The sequence below is a fragment of the Vipera berus genome (genome assembly GCF_964194415.1).
Source record: "Vipera berus genome assembly, chromosome: 1".
In the NCBI taxonomy this organism is placed as follows: Eukaryota; Metazoa; Chordata; class Lepidosauria; order Squamata; family Viperidae; genus Vipera; species Vipera berus.
The window spans coordinates 344,731,981-344,746,026 of record NC_138202.1 but is presented as its reverse complement, the minus strand read 5'-3'; the positions used below and the strand labels follow the sequence as shown (position 1 = coordinate 344,746,026).

The 14,046-nt window shown below is 41.9% G+C and overlaps 1 protein-coding gene across 2 annotated transcripts in view; it reads right to left on the bottom strand.

The window, feature by feature from the left end:
• CUX1 (cut like homeobox 1) overlaps positions 1–14,046 on the bottom strand; it is a 346,988-nt gene that overhangs the window by 105,016 nt on the left and 227,926 nt on the right. The window contains exons 13-16 of one of the 2 annotated variants that reach the window (XM_081318569.1): positions 12,862–12,910; positions 10,823–10,922; positions 8,999–9,670; positions 4,553–4,618 (exon numbers count right to left, since the gene is read on the bottom strand). In XM_081318569.1, coding sequence (XP_081174695.1) covers positions 4,553–4,618; positions 8,999–9,670; positions 10,823–10,922; positions 12,862–12,910 — 887 coding nt within the window. The remainder of the gene's footprint in view (positions 1–4,552; positions 4,619–8,998; positions 9,671–10,822; positions 10,923–12,861; positions 12,911–14,046) is intronic. The other variant, XM_081318568.1, reaches the window with a different exon arrangement.

Below are 14,046 nucleotides of genomic sequence, written 5' to 3'. Positions count from 1 at the left end.
GTACATCCAAAATGGCCTATGAGGAAGGGCCTCTTTGGAGACCATCAGTTGACGGGGCCCAGAAGGAAAATCTTTTCTGCCCTTCAGAATATCATTCCCCTCAGAGATTAGATTGGCCCTGTCTCTACTGGCTTTTTGGCAGGCCCTGAAAAGTCTTTGTGTTTGAGCCTGGTGCCCTGGACAAAGCCCATCTTCTGGTTGTATGAATGATGCCTAACCACTAGGTCTTTTATGTTTATTTTATATTTTGTGTATGTATGTATGTATGTATGTATGTATGTATGTATGTATGTATTTTTCTGGGACTTATATGCCGCCCTATCTCCCGAAGGACTCAGGGCGGCTAACAACAATAAAAACAACAATACAAAAGTTTAAAGAAATTAAATAAACAGCCCCAATAAATAAGTTAAACTAAACAATTAAAATTAAAAAACATTTTTAAAAACCCTGTCATCAGTCCAGGTCAGCCTGATGAAAAAGGGAAGTTTTGAGGTTGCGGCGAAAGGACCGGAGATCCGGGGCCATCCAGAGCTCAAGGGGGAGTTGGTTCCACAGGGCAGGCGCTCCCACAGAGAAGGCCCTCCCCCTGGGGGTTGCCAGCCGACATTGTCTAGCCGACGGCACCCTGAGGAGGCCCTCTCTGTGTGAGCGCACTGGGCAATGGGAAGTTGTGCCCGGCAGCAGACGGTCCTGCAAATATCCCGGGTCTAGGCCATGTAGGGCTTTAAAGGTAAGTACCAGCACCTTAAATCTGTTGTTTTATTGTAAGCCGCCTAGAGTCACACAGAAGTCAGAGGGGGCAGCAATATAAATTGAGTGAGTAAAATAAAATAAGGCATTCACTACAGAAAATCAAACAGCTGGAAAATGTTAAATGCTGAATATAGAAAGCAGTTCTGCTAAAAGCTGAATTTAAAAGCTGCAGATTAAAAATGTCAAACCTGCTGAATTTTAAAATAAAAAATGTAATGGAATAACATCTGGGGAGTCTCCTTTATCCCTAACCTAAATACCCATGTCAGCTCATGTACGAGAAAGAGGGTGTATAAAATACAGATCTTGTTCGCATACCAAGCGAATTACCTGGGTGGCAAATATTTACTTAATATTCAGCGATCAGGTGTTGTTAATGAGCCATCAATGGCTTCTTCGGCCAAACCTCTCTGTGCTGTGCAAAATAAGGATTTTTAGTATTGTTCAGCCTTGAAACAAGCTAGAGAAAGAAATGTAACATTGTAGCATGTTTTCTTGATTCATGCCAAGAAAGGAAGATGGTTGCAAAAAGGCATGGATGGGTCATCAGTAGATATATGCAGTATTCCAATCCAAAGTGGGGAACGATGGTTTGGTCTTTTGGATTTGATGTTGTGTAGTCAATGTATCTGTAGATACATAGTCAAAGTCATGCTTTGGGGGGAGTTTGTGCATGGTAGGTGCACATTCTTAGGAAAACTGGTGTTAATGTGTTAACTCCTTAACACGAGTTAAGAAAGCATTAAGAAGAAAGTGGTATGGTGTGACTGTGTGTTGTTCTACCTGCTGCTGCCTCCTTAACTCAGATGGCTACCATGCAAGCCCCATGATAAATGCAGCTTCTTTAAAGATCCATGGAAGGACAAGGATGAAAATTCCTATCTGAAAAAATGGACTTTGAGCGGTAGTTCATTTCATTTCATATTTGTAGATGGATCATCGGCTTTTTGACAGATAGGAAGCAGCAGGTGAAGCTAGGGAAAATTGCATCTGGTACCTAGGCAATTAGCACAGGCGCCCCTCAAGGCTGTGTGATCTCTCTCCCTTGCTCTTCTCTTCATGTGCCAAAGATTGCACCCCAAGAGAAACCTCTGTTGAAGTACTGAAATTTGCAGATGATACAAAGGCAATTGGCCTCATTTGACAAGGTGGTAACTCTGCATATAGATGGGATTTTACCACGCCTACTATATTCGACAGCAGAGTATCAGCAGTAGCGTACTTCAAGTTTTTTGGATCTATAATCCCCCAGCACCTGAAATGGACACCTAACGTTAGAACCATCATTAAAAAGGCACAACAAAGAATGTTCATCCTGTGTCAACTCAGGAAGTTCAAATAGCTCCAGGAGCTGTTGATACAATTTTACAGAGGAATTACTGAGTCTATCATTTGTACTCTATAACTGTCTGGTTTGGTATACCAAGCACAGAGGACAGGTACATAACTCCAATGGATAATTAAGCCTGCAGAAAGAACAAGTGCAGCCTGCTCTCCAGAGAAGTCCTGTATATTGCGCAGGTCAGAAGGAGGGCTGAGATGTTATCTGCAGACTCCTAAACATCCTGGACATAGATTGTTTCAACTTCTCTCCTTGGGATGGTGCTATAGGGCAGTGATGGCAAACCTTTTAGAGACCGAGTGCCCAAACTGCAACCCAAAACACACTTACGTATCGTTGGGTGCTGGGTGGGTGTGGCCCATTGGGTGGGTGTGGTCAATTGTGTGGGCATGGCTGTGGTGGTAACGGCAGACTGGGTGGGACTAAAAAGTTCAATCAATCAATTCCAACTTTGCGAGATCTTCCCCCCCCCCCCGCGAGAAGTTGAAATTGATTGATTGAACCTTTTAATTTTTGGCACATGGCAGCGGAGGCCTAAAGCGAAAAGGTTTTATAAAACCCAGCTAAAGACCTAGGACTGGGGCAATGGTGCGTGTGCCCACAGAGAGGGCTCTGCGTGCCACCTGTGGCACACATGCTATAGGTTCACCACCACGGCAATAGGGCATTTCAGGACAAAGCAACTAGACACCGGGAGAGTTTTTTCCCCTCACTCTTCTGAACTTAATTCTCACAGTCCTGTCTAATGTCTATGTGTATTTACTCATGCAGTATGATTGTAGTATTATTATTTATCTTCCTTGTTAACTTTTTTACTTCTCCTTCTTACTGACATTATGATTATTATTATTCTGTTGCTTTGCATGTACACTGAGAACGTCTGCACCAGAGACAAATTCACTTTATGTCTAATCACACTTGGCCAAAATAATGTATTCTAATTCTAGTTCCAGTTCTAATTCTATTCATTTTAGCCCAGATCCTGAAGCAGAATTGTACAATGCAATGTGAAACAGATTTGCTCAGAAGTTTAACTGAACTTGCAAAATAGATGGAATCATGATTATAGTTTTATTTCCCTCCTTTAAAGAATCCACCCCACAGCCAACCAAATAAAGTTTTCTACATTATTAGTGAAGTGATTCTACACATGCAAAACTCGGTTATAGGCCATTCTGAATATAGAGAAGAGATCTAAATCTCTGAGCACAAACAACTTCCTTAAAGCCACCAATGGGAGTTAATTGCAGAGCTATGAACCATACTTGGTTCAAAACTAGCCACATTCTGCCCACTTTACGCTACATTGTTTGAATGCTGAATTAGGTCCTATTTCATTCAGGTGGTTTTTGAGCAGGAAAAGCATTTTCAGCATAGAGAAAGAATATTCTACTTCATTCTTTCTTACTGTCTCAAGTTCTCAAAACTTTGATGGTATTTTAGAATCGCTTGGTATCAAATAACATGATATCCAGCTGAAATGGCCTTGCACCTCTCTATGCGCTTCTATAGAAGAAAAAAAACATAACTTGCATTGCTTAAGATTCATAGCGGAGTCAATTCTACACACATACCACACAAACACTTTTCACACCAATATCGCTTTTGACTGTGAACCTCAAACACCGAGAAGAAACAAAGGCTACAAAAGCCAGTATGATATGATGGGCCACACGTCAGACTTGAACCAATGGTTCTGCCACGAAACTTACCACGTGGCCACTTGGTCACTTATACTCTTATAAAATGGGATTGTTCCCAAGGGTGTTGATCCCGAGCTCCTTGGAGAAAGCACACAGAAAACTAGTGGGATTAACAGTAGGGGAGTCCAGCTTTGCCTGAGTGAGACACGGCTTTCTTGGAAGGAGCCAGGTTAGTACAGCAATAGACTTAGAAGGAGAGAAAAGAGGGGACGAGTGACCTTGATGCTAACCCATGGTTTGTTTTATACTTACTGCACCAGTACAGATATAGCATTGACTCTTTGCCAAGCATTATTTATCATTCCTCTTCCTCTTTTCCTTATCCAGCATCAAGCTGATTTTATATTATCTGTGCACTGGCACCATGTAGATGCTAATCAGGGTTGACCTCAGAAAGAGTGTTTGTAGACCCATAATTGCTCCAAGCACTGATTCTCAGGATAACTTTGGTTAGCACAAAGCACGGTTTGGTCGACTCGTACGACGTGAAACCCTGCTAAGGCAGGGAACAACGGGCTATGGAACTAATCTGGAGAGGAATAGGAGGGAGGAAGTGATTTCAAACATAGCTTGCATGGAGTCCATGTTACAGCTGCACAGGGCCCACGGTCTGTTTTTCTCTCAGATTCCAGGCCAGAATCAAACTGCATCCCTTTGTGTTTATAGCAACAACAGTTAAGACGACACACAACTAAGCATACTTCACTTCCCAAAGATCAACCGCAAAGAGAAACACCTGCCTGTGACGTACCTTCTGACCCATTTCTTCGTTTCGGTACTTCCTGAAATAGCCTGCTCAGGTTCTGGCCTGGATTCTCTGTTGAAAAACAAGTTGGGTAAGAACAAAACAATCAGGGGATGGTTCTTCTTATAACTTTGGGCTGTGAGATGACACAAGAACTGCCTAATGTTTATAGGGGCTGGGGAGGGAGGGAAGGAGGGGGGGGGGAAGGAGGGAGTGGATGGTGAGAAAGGGCAGCAGTGAAATCAAGCAGCTCATAAACCTTTTAGGCCTGGCTACTTTGAAAAAGGAAGCAAGGCAGACTACTGATTAATAAAAGATTATAGCTATGCATCAAAAGAAGATTAGAAAGATATAAATAAACATCTGAAAGGTATAAAAAGACAGAGATGGGCCGGTAATTCATACAAGAGTGGATGACCCCAAGGAAAGGAACATGCTGCAAGATGCTAGAAACACTTCTTAGCAATCTAGGGAAGTTCTGCTTCAAAAAAGCACACAAGAACCTCCTCAAATTCCTATTCTCTTTAAAGCTTCTCTTCCAAATGAAATCATACTGCTTAGAAAGACAAGCAATTCTGCTTCAGGAATTGGGAATGGGAAATTTCCATTTGCAATATTATTTCATGTAAACACTGGCAAGGAGGTTTGTTCCAAAGTGAATATCCAAAGCTCCATGTAATATAATAAGAAGAAGGAACAAGCCAACCATACCAGTTAGCATCTTATGAAAATAAAAAGTGGGCGGAAATGGTTGACTATCATGATCTTTATTCTATACATCGTGGGTCCCCAATCCCCAGGCTGTGGCCCACTACCAGACCATGGTCTATTTGCAATCAGGCCAAGCAAACGGCGGGGTGGCATGCATGCGCATGGACAGCTCAGCTCGCATGCGCATGGACAGCTCAGCTCGTGGTGGGTCGGCGCGCATGTGTGTGCTCTCAGCTTGCATGGCTGGGGGGAGAGGGGAACCGGGCCATGTGAGTGGCAGGCTGGTGTAGGTGCAGCTCAATTAGTTGAGCTGCGTGTGCATGCACATGCATGCTGGCCCGCTGCTTGCGTAAGTCGAGCTGCACGTGTGCACGGGCCTCCGCTCAAGCAGCCAGTTCCCCATTCCTCCCAGCCAGGCCACCAAGCCACAAAGTTTGGGGACCACTGCTATACATAGTGATATTTAAAAAAAACTACAATGTGGTATATTGTTACCTTATTTTAAATTACGAGTATCAGAATTTTGGACATATCACATATTCTGACAGGGAGCTAAGCAGGGACTCCAGTCCCCCAGGCCCCATACAAGAATGAGAGGATAGAGAATACAGTGAATGCCCTTTGCACAGAGGCACTCACATATTATTGTAAGTACTAGACAATTGTGCATAACTTTCGTGTGCTCAGGTGCATGTAACTGGGCTCTCATTGGCTACTGTGTTAACAGTGCATTGTATGAGAAAATGTATATGGCTAAAAATTCATGTTTTTAGTTCTCACAGTTACAGAGAAAAGATAACAGCTACAGTTGAGTGTTGCCTGCCTGTTTGCCTCTACAGGGACCAAGGAGAACGTTTTAATGGAGAAAGAAGCAGCTCTCCTACTTTCTCCATGGAATGTATTTCCAGCATTTCCCATCCTTGGATGAGGTCTTACGCCATATCAAACTTCAGAGGTTGTTAAAAAAAATACAGCCATTTTATATTCCTTAATAAAACAAGAATGCTCCAGTTTGCAGCATGTACAGACCAGCATTCTTTCTGTCCCTCTGCAAACCCCATCCTTGAATAGCAACCTGGCAAATTCCTGCTTATGAACTCTTCTGCCCTTCAGAATTATGTAGTTTGATCTTAAATGTTATCTTATAAGACAGTGTGAAACTTGACCAGTTTCAACCTTGTGCTATGTTTAACATTTACTGCAGAACCTCTGAGCCATGTAAGTGGTTACTGCTAAAGAGGACATCTCTGAATCCAAGGAAAACCCACAAGATTTGATGCCCTAGTAATATTTATGAAGGTATGATTGAGACATCATGCAATTCTTCTGTAAAGGAACACTAATTTTACGAGTGGAATGGAGCTGACATCTCACTCTCTTCTCTCTCCTCTTTCTATGATCGTGCAGCAAATAAATGGTGCTGCTGCTGCATTCACATCCGGTCTGTGTTTCTAAGCCCAGTCCCATCTGTTCCATTGCTACATACACTTCATAGCTACTGAATCTCAAAAGCTGTGTTTTTAAGTCTTTACATTACAGGTATAAAGCAACCACAGCTGGGGCGGTCAACTCAGTTGTTAAGTGAAGTGGTTGCTAAGTGTAACTATGATCTTACTTCAAGCTTTCCTTTCCTTTACAGATCTGCAAAGGTAGTACCGGCAAACGTGAGGACTGCTTGCACAGTTACTTGTTCATCCCTACTGTAACTACAAATGGTTGCTGTACCAGGCAGTCGCTAAACGAGGACTATCTATGCACTTTTCTTCTATTGTCAGCTAATGCTGGTTTCACTGTGCCTATCAAACTGATATACTGCCAGAATCTATTTCACAATTTGCGTCTTGTACCTTCCTGAGGTATCATTTTGTTTTCTGTTTTACTGCAAATTGTCAGACAAGACTGATAACTGGACAGGATATAGAGTTAATATTTTAAAGTAAACAAAGCATATGGCAAATAATTCTAATAAAGGGCATCTCCCAAATGTACATCTGGAGTATAGGTGAACTTTTGATCTTAAAAGATGAAGAAGATTCACAGAAGGCCTCCCAACTTTTTCTCCCAACTGTTTACCTAAGCTACTTTCAACTGAGGATTTGGGGACCTTCTGCCTTCCTTTGCTTTATGTATATATGCTGAGATTACAAAAAAGTTTGCAATCTCACAAGAGCCTTGGTGGAGCAGTGGGCTGATGCCTCCTTAAGTAACACCAGCTGCCTGCAATTAGTGCAGGTTCGAGTCCCACCAGGCTCAAGGTTGACTCAGCCTTCCATCCTTCCCAGGTAGGTAAAATGAGGACCCAGATTGTTGGGGGCAATTAAGCTGACTTTGTAATAATGCCGCTTGGCGGTGTGTGTGAAAGCCCTAATAAGCAGGCATATACATAGAATGAAGGCTACTGCTAAGTTTGTAAGCCGCCCTGAGTCTTCGGAGAAGGGCGGGATATAAATGGAAATTAAAATAAAAAAATAAAAAAAAATTGATTTTGGGTGAAAAAAATGCAAATAAAAATTTACTTAAATCTATGGACATTATTTTGAGGGATCGTGCTTTCAGTGATGGTGGCCTGATTAAAAGAAAAGGCTGGAAACTCCTTCCATCCTAGGATACTTAAAAGCAGTTAAATTATGCTCCTTGGAGAAGTTTTGTTTCTGCAAAAGTTTTGTTTCAAAAGAATGGGGCTGGAGTGAGTAAAGAGAAATAATGCTTGGACAGAATACATCCCTATTTCATCTCTGTATTCCATGGGCAACCTCTAATTCCATTAAAAACACCCAATGAGCCTTTTTAGCTGTCCTGCTTCTTCCTTGTACTGTTATACCCATCTCCCCAGCCAGCCAGACTGCCCACTAGCTGCTTTTGTCATATATGAATTTGCATGGCCCCAATAACAAGGGACGATAATAAGTTATTCTGAGTCTAGCAGCCCAATGGACCTGATGGCTTATTGGCAAGAGGGCTAAATTTACAAATGCTCAGGAGAACCCTTGTAGCTAAGACGGTGAAATTTACTTCTTAAAAACTCTCCTGTAATGTATGCTTAACAAACCAAAATTAAGAGGGATCATGTAATGAAAAAACCTGCCCTACTATGGTTTGATCAGGCAAGGTAGATAAAGTTTCCTACAAAGGTAAACTTTAAAAAAAATCAGCTCTCCTTTCATTGCTGCCCAATGCATGAGAGATAGTTTAAGACAGGGGTCCCCAACCCTCGGTCTGTGGATCGGTACCGGGCCGTGGCATGCCTGCAACTGGTCCGCATATACAAGCAAAGCCCCATCCACGGGATGCAGACAGCATACAAAACCACGCACTCTCCAGTCTGTGGAAAAACTTCTCTCCACAGAAATGGCCCCTGGTGCCCAAAAGGTTGGGGACCTCTGGTTTAAGAGGTATGCTCTCAATCAGCGTACACGGATCGCAGCCCATTGGAATCCATCTCCAAGGTCAGCCGCACAGAAATGAACACAAGCTGCACGGTGGTACTTTTGTCTTTTTGCAGTTCACATTCCATTCCCATGGAGATGGAGCACAATCCTTAGATACCTATCTTTTTACTCTGCTATTTCAGCTTGTTTCCTAGCAAGGTGTTCTCTATTCTTTCCACAACTTAAACACACACACACACACACACACACACACACACACACACACACACACCATTCTCTTTTGACAGTGTCTCCTATCTAGACGAACATAGATGCCAAAAGAGAAGATGGAGGCCACTGCCTCCTCACTCACCTCTCTGCCTGCCTTGGATGCTGCGCAAAGCCAGGATGTTCTGCTCATCAGAAAGGAACTGCTTCATTTTATGGAATGGCTCCTTGCCTCTCACGGTCAGCTTGTTCCATGGTTTAGGTCGAGCCAGAATCTCACTCACAGATCCTTGAGAAAGTCCCAAGACGTAGTGTCCAAAGATCCGCTGTCCGATATTGTGCTTGATCAATTGCTCTTTGACCTGACGTGCAATTTCAGCTGTGTCTATCTCCTCACCTTCTGAGGTGCTGCCGGTGCTTTCTGATTGGTTGGGTGACGGGGCCATGCCATTGACGTCTGGGCTTTGTTGCAAGGGGCTTTGGGAAGATATGGAGTTTGTGCTGTAGGGACCTACTGAAAAAATCATGCTTGTGCTTCCCGCTTCCTGCATGGCCTTGGTGTAGAAGGACTGCATAAGTTGGCGCTGGAGGAGAGAGTTTAGTGCAAATTTTCCCGTAGAAGCCAGGGGTAAGCTGGAGCTTGCCAAGGATGAGCTGAAAAAGTCTTGACTTAAACCCGTTGGTGAGAACTGGTGTGTACCATTAGTATTGGAAGCCTGCTCCCCTGCATTGCGGGGCAACTGAGGAGGAGGGGAGGCCGGCAAGGTTGCAGGACGCTGACTCTCAGGCTGGTCTTTCCCTTTTCTCCTGGCTGACCCTACAAGGAAGGTCAAACATAATGCATTATGGGGGATCAAAAAGAAGGGGGGAAACCAAGACCAAAATGCAGAGCTTGCCCCACAAAAGGGAAAAATAGTGCAGGTTGCGTTTTGTTTCGTTCTTGAAATAAGGGCCAATGAAGAAAGTGGTTTGGGTTTTTGTTTTTGTTTTGTTTTGTTTGTTTCTTTTAATTTTAATCAGCCAAACAAGGCCCCCAAGACAAACAACATGCATTTCATGTTTGCACCTTTCTTGTATGTTGCAGCCTGGAGAATTCCCCCTTCCAAATATTAGCAGTAGAACAATGACATGAAGTGCAGTTACATCATTCTTTCGTTTTAGTTTAAAATTCATTGACGCACACACAAATATTACTCTGGTTCCTTGCACATTTGAGTTGTTCCGATACCCCGCCAACCCCCCACATAAGAACAGACCTTGTTGAGCCCAAATGCAGCAAACATTCATCGAGGCTAAATGAAACACACGCAAGACATAGAAACCACTGCTCAAAGGAAGCCACAGAATAACACAGAAATTACACACAAGGCAGCAATCACCCAACTGCCCACTGACAAATTAGGCACCAGCTCTAGAAACCTTAATTGAAAAAAAAGATAAAAACTCCAGGAAATTCTATCTATTTGGAGACCCCAGTTGTATTGTTCATTTACGGCATGCAAAGCATCCCTTACAAAACAAAACACATACGCAGCCAAATGAAGCCAATATTCACCGCTAATGGAAATAAAGGAGGTCAGGGATTCGAGTGAATGAATCAGCTATGAAAACAAGACAGGGTCTCTTTGAAACGCCAATCTATGTTTTGGGAGAAGTGTGCATGGGAAAATAATGTCACGGTGAGACTAAACAATTGAAAGGGAAGGCAGGCTCCAATGCTGCTCGTCACCACATATGAGAACATTTCTCCTCCTTCACCTTTACCATTTTTCTAAGGGCTCCGAGTCTTAGTCTATTATCTATAAGTATAAGCAGGGACTCCAACATAAGACAAGATCCTTGCTCACCATTCATCTTTCTGTCATTGCTCTGGCCTTGGTTTCACATCCCCTTCCCTTTCCCCATCCTCATCTCCTGAGAGCAAGCACAACCTAAATGATAATTACCTATTTTTCTCCCATCCACTTACCGCTCAGGTCACTGTTCGTGATCCGCAGCGTGGCATTTTCTGACTGTAGCAGGCGGTTTTTCTCCAGCAATAAGACCTCCAGTGGTTTTGATGCAGCATCCTATGGAGGTGTAGAGAGAACAAAGAGAAAACATAGGAACTGGTTCAGGTTGTTGTCCCGGGACGATAGGGTGGGAATTCAAAAGAGTGCAGATTCGAGCCTATGGCACTTCACTGCTTTGCTTAGTGGCTGTAGAGACTGTTTAAATGCCTCACTAAATCATTTTTTTACACCTGCTTGTCTTTAGACACAGCAATATCAGGGATTATCTTCCTTGCAACATTATGTTTCAGGTTGTATGAAAGAGATAGCTTGAGTGAAAGAGATAACTGAAAGTAGTAACCAAAGCCATTCCTTTCTCCTTCCTTCCTCTCAACCATCAAAACCACTAAGTGTGCACTGAAGATTCTGGAATCCAATTTGTAACCTATGATTCAATGAAAGAAATACACAGCAAGGAACGCTGGGGATACTTCACTTTTGCACAAGATTTAATTTCGTTCACTTGTGCATTTAGGATTTAAACTTAGAACAACATACTAGTAACGAGCTCCGGATGGCACCTGACCTTCGCTCCTTCCGATGCGGTCTGAAGACCTACCTATTTGAACAAGCCGGCCTGGCCTGATGGGGGATGTGTTGGGGTTTTTTATTGTGGATTATTATATTATTCTATTGTTTTTAGCTCGGGCTCTTATTTAATTCTTTTTTTAATTTTTGTATTCTGTATTTTTATATGTGCCCTGTTCACCGCCCTGAGTCCTTCGGGAGAAGGGCGGTATACAAATATAATAAATGAAATGAAATGAAATGAGAATGAAGTCAATGTGGAAAATCTAACACCCTTGAAGTGTGTTGAGATGAATTTGTGGAACTTTCAATGTAATGAGATAATTCTGGGAGTTGTAATGTGAGCAGAATGAGATGCCACGCCAGGAAAACTGTTGTACTGTTCAGATCAGGGAGATGGTTCAAATTGCCAATCCCTATTTCTCTCTGAAACTGATATTTAAGAGAAACTGGAGTCAACCCCCTTCACGGTGTTTATATTGTAAATCAGACATGTCAAACTCGCAACATCACGTGACGTTGTGCAACATATCGGGAGTTTTGCCATTGCCAGCAATGGGTGGGCACGGCTTCTGGATGATGCGACCGGCCCGTGGGCCGACAGTTTGACACCCCTGTTGTAAATGGTTTGGGTTTGTTAATTATTATTCATATAATTATCAGCTCAATGCTCATACAACAGTGGAAATAATTGTGTTAGTGGACGAAATAGAAAAGTACAGCTCATTTGTCATCTGCATTAATATCTTAAGACTCGCGAAAGTTCATCTTCATCACAACTTTTCAAACAGTTATCTTTTGGGGTCATTCTAATCATCCTCATACATCTTGCATGGTTTGCAAGTCACAATAAACTAGGTTCAGATAGGCAGGTGCCTGTTGAATCCTTCCACAAAAAGTGTGTGATGATGATCAAATCCTCACCAGTTGGTGTACTACTGTTCTACTCATGGGAGAAGCCAGTCAGCCCAAGTTTCATAAGTTGGAAGTACATGGGACAATTGAATTATTATTGTGTCTGATCATCTTATAAACCCATGGTCGTTGAAGGAACTTGTGGTTTAGGTTAGACCACAAGTTCTAGACTACAAGTTCCCACTTCAATTCTTGTATTTATTTCTGTATTATTTTCCTCTGTAACCTTTATTTATTAAATTTATTAGCTGCCCATCTCATTTCAAAGCAATGCAGGGCAGTTTAAACACCAATAGCCAACACCAGGAAAAATTAAAAAAAAACCCAGCAGCCACACTGTGAATACCAGCTAACAGAGAATGTAAGATTTTTCTGTAAAAGAAGAAGAACAATAGCTGTGACCACTCACAATTCCTACAAGCTCTTGCTACATTTGAATAGCAAGTTCTCAATCCAAGTGAACATTCAAAAAAATTTATCCAGCTTTGCTCTACCAGAAAATTGAATGAATTACCTGGATGCTTGAGCCGTCAGATGGCGCAAACTCCATGGACTTCAGGATGCTGCAAAGTGGAAAAAGAGTAGAGTTATTTTCCGCTCCATCCTTTCTTAACAGCTTTACTAAAGGGCATTAACACTGTAATTTTCGGCTCTCCAGGAACACCCTAAGTGATAACTTTAACAACTTTTCTTTGGAATCATATAATCTGATAATGAATATAGAATAACTACTAATGCTAGTTATCAGAGAAAAGCATCCTCTCAAATGTCCCCTAAATAACTGCACAGTGAGATTCCGCCAGGCTCATTTGCAACATAAATTTAAAGGTTAATAAGGATATAACATTTTAAGCTGTCAGAAACAATATAAACGTATATGTATGTTGCTTGAAGGGAAAGAGGGAACACAGTCATAATAAAATGGCAAAATACCAACACAGACAAGGAAATCACAACCACCATCATTGTAAATGAATGTTAAATGTGAAGTATATGTAAAATATACTAGCTCACTTATCAAGAAATCTACAGTACATACAAATTATTTCCACAGCCCAGGGGTAGGCAACCTTGGCTCTTTTATGATGCATGGACTTCAACTTCCAGAATTCCTGAGTCATAAAAGAGCCAAGGTTGCCTACCCCTGCCATAGCCCAATACATTGCAGGCTTTTCAAAGGAGGGTTTTTTTTTCATTTAAATAACCAGTTGCTCCAAGGTGACAGGACAAAATAATTGCTTGATATTTCTTATGAAACCTAGAAGAGTCATTAAACATTAAACTCATTTCTAGAAACATTAAAATCATTTCTGGAATAGCAACTGTATTAATTCTTGATGCAGCAAAACCAAGTGGCACCATAAAGACTCACACACTTACATGCAAAAGCGTTTGTGAACAATCTTGTGACACATGAATATATATGCCTTTGTGTGCACTGTATGAATATATACAGAAACAAGTGGCTGGGGTTGTGGGATTGCATCTTCACTCACAGCTACAATATAGTCTATATGGATCCAGTCATTCCTATTTTAGTCACTTTGGATTTGCTTAATCTACAAAGAGAAAATTCTTTTGTAGCAAGATAAAGACCCCTCTTGGTGAATGTATCATTTTTCTGGATTAAAATAATACAAAAAGACTTTAAGATGTTAACAATTCAAAATTTTGGGGCAAAAAACCATCAGATGATTGA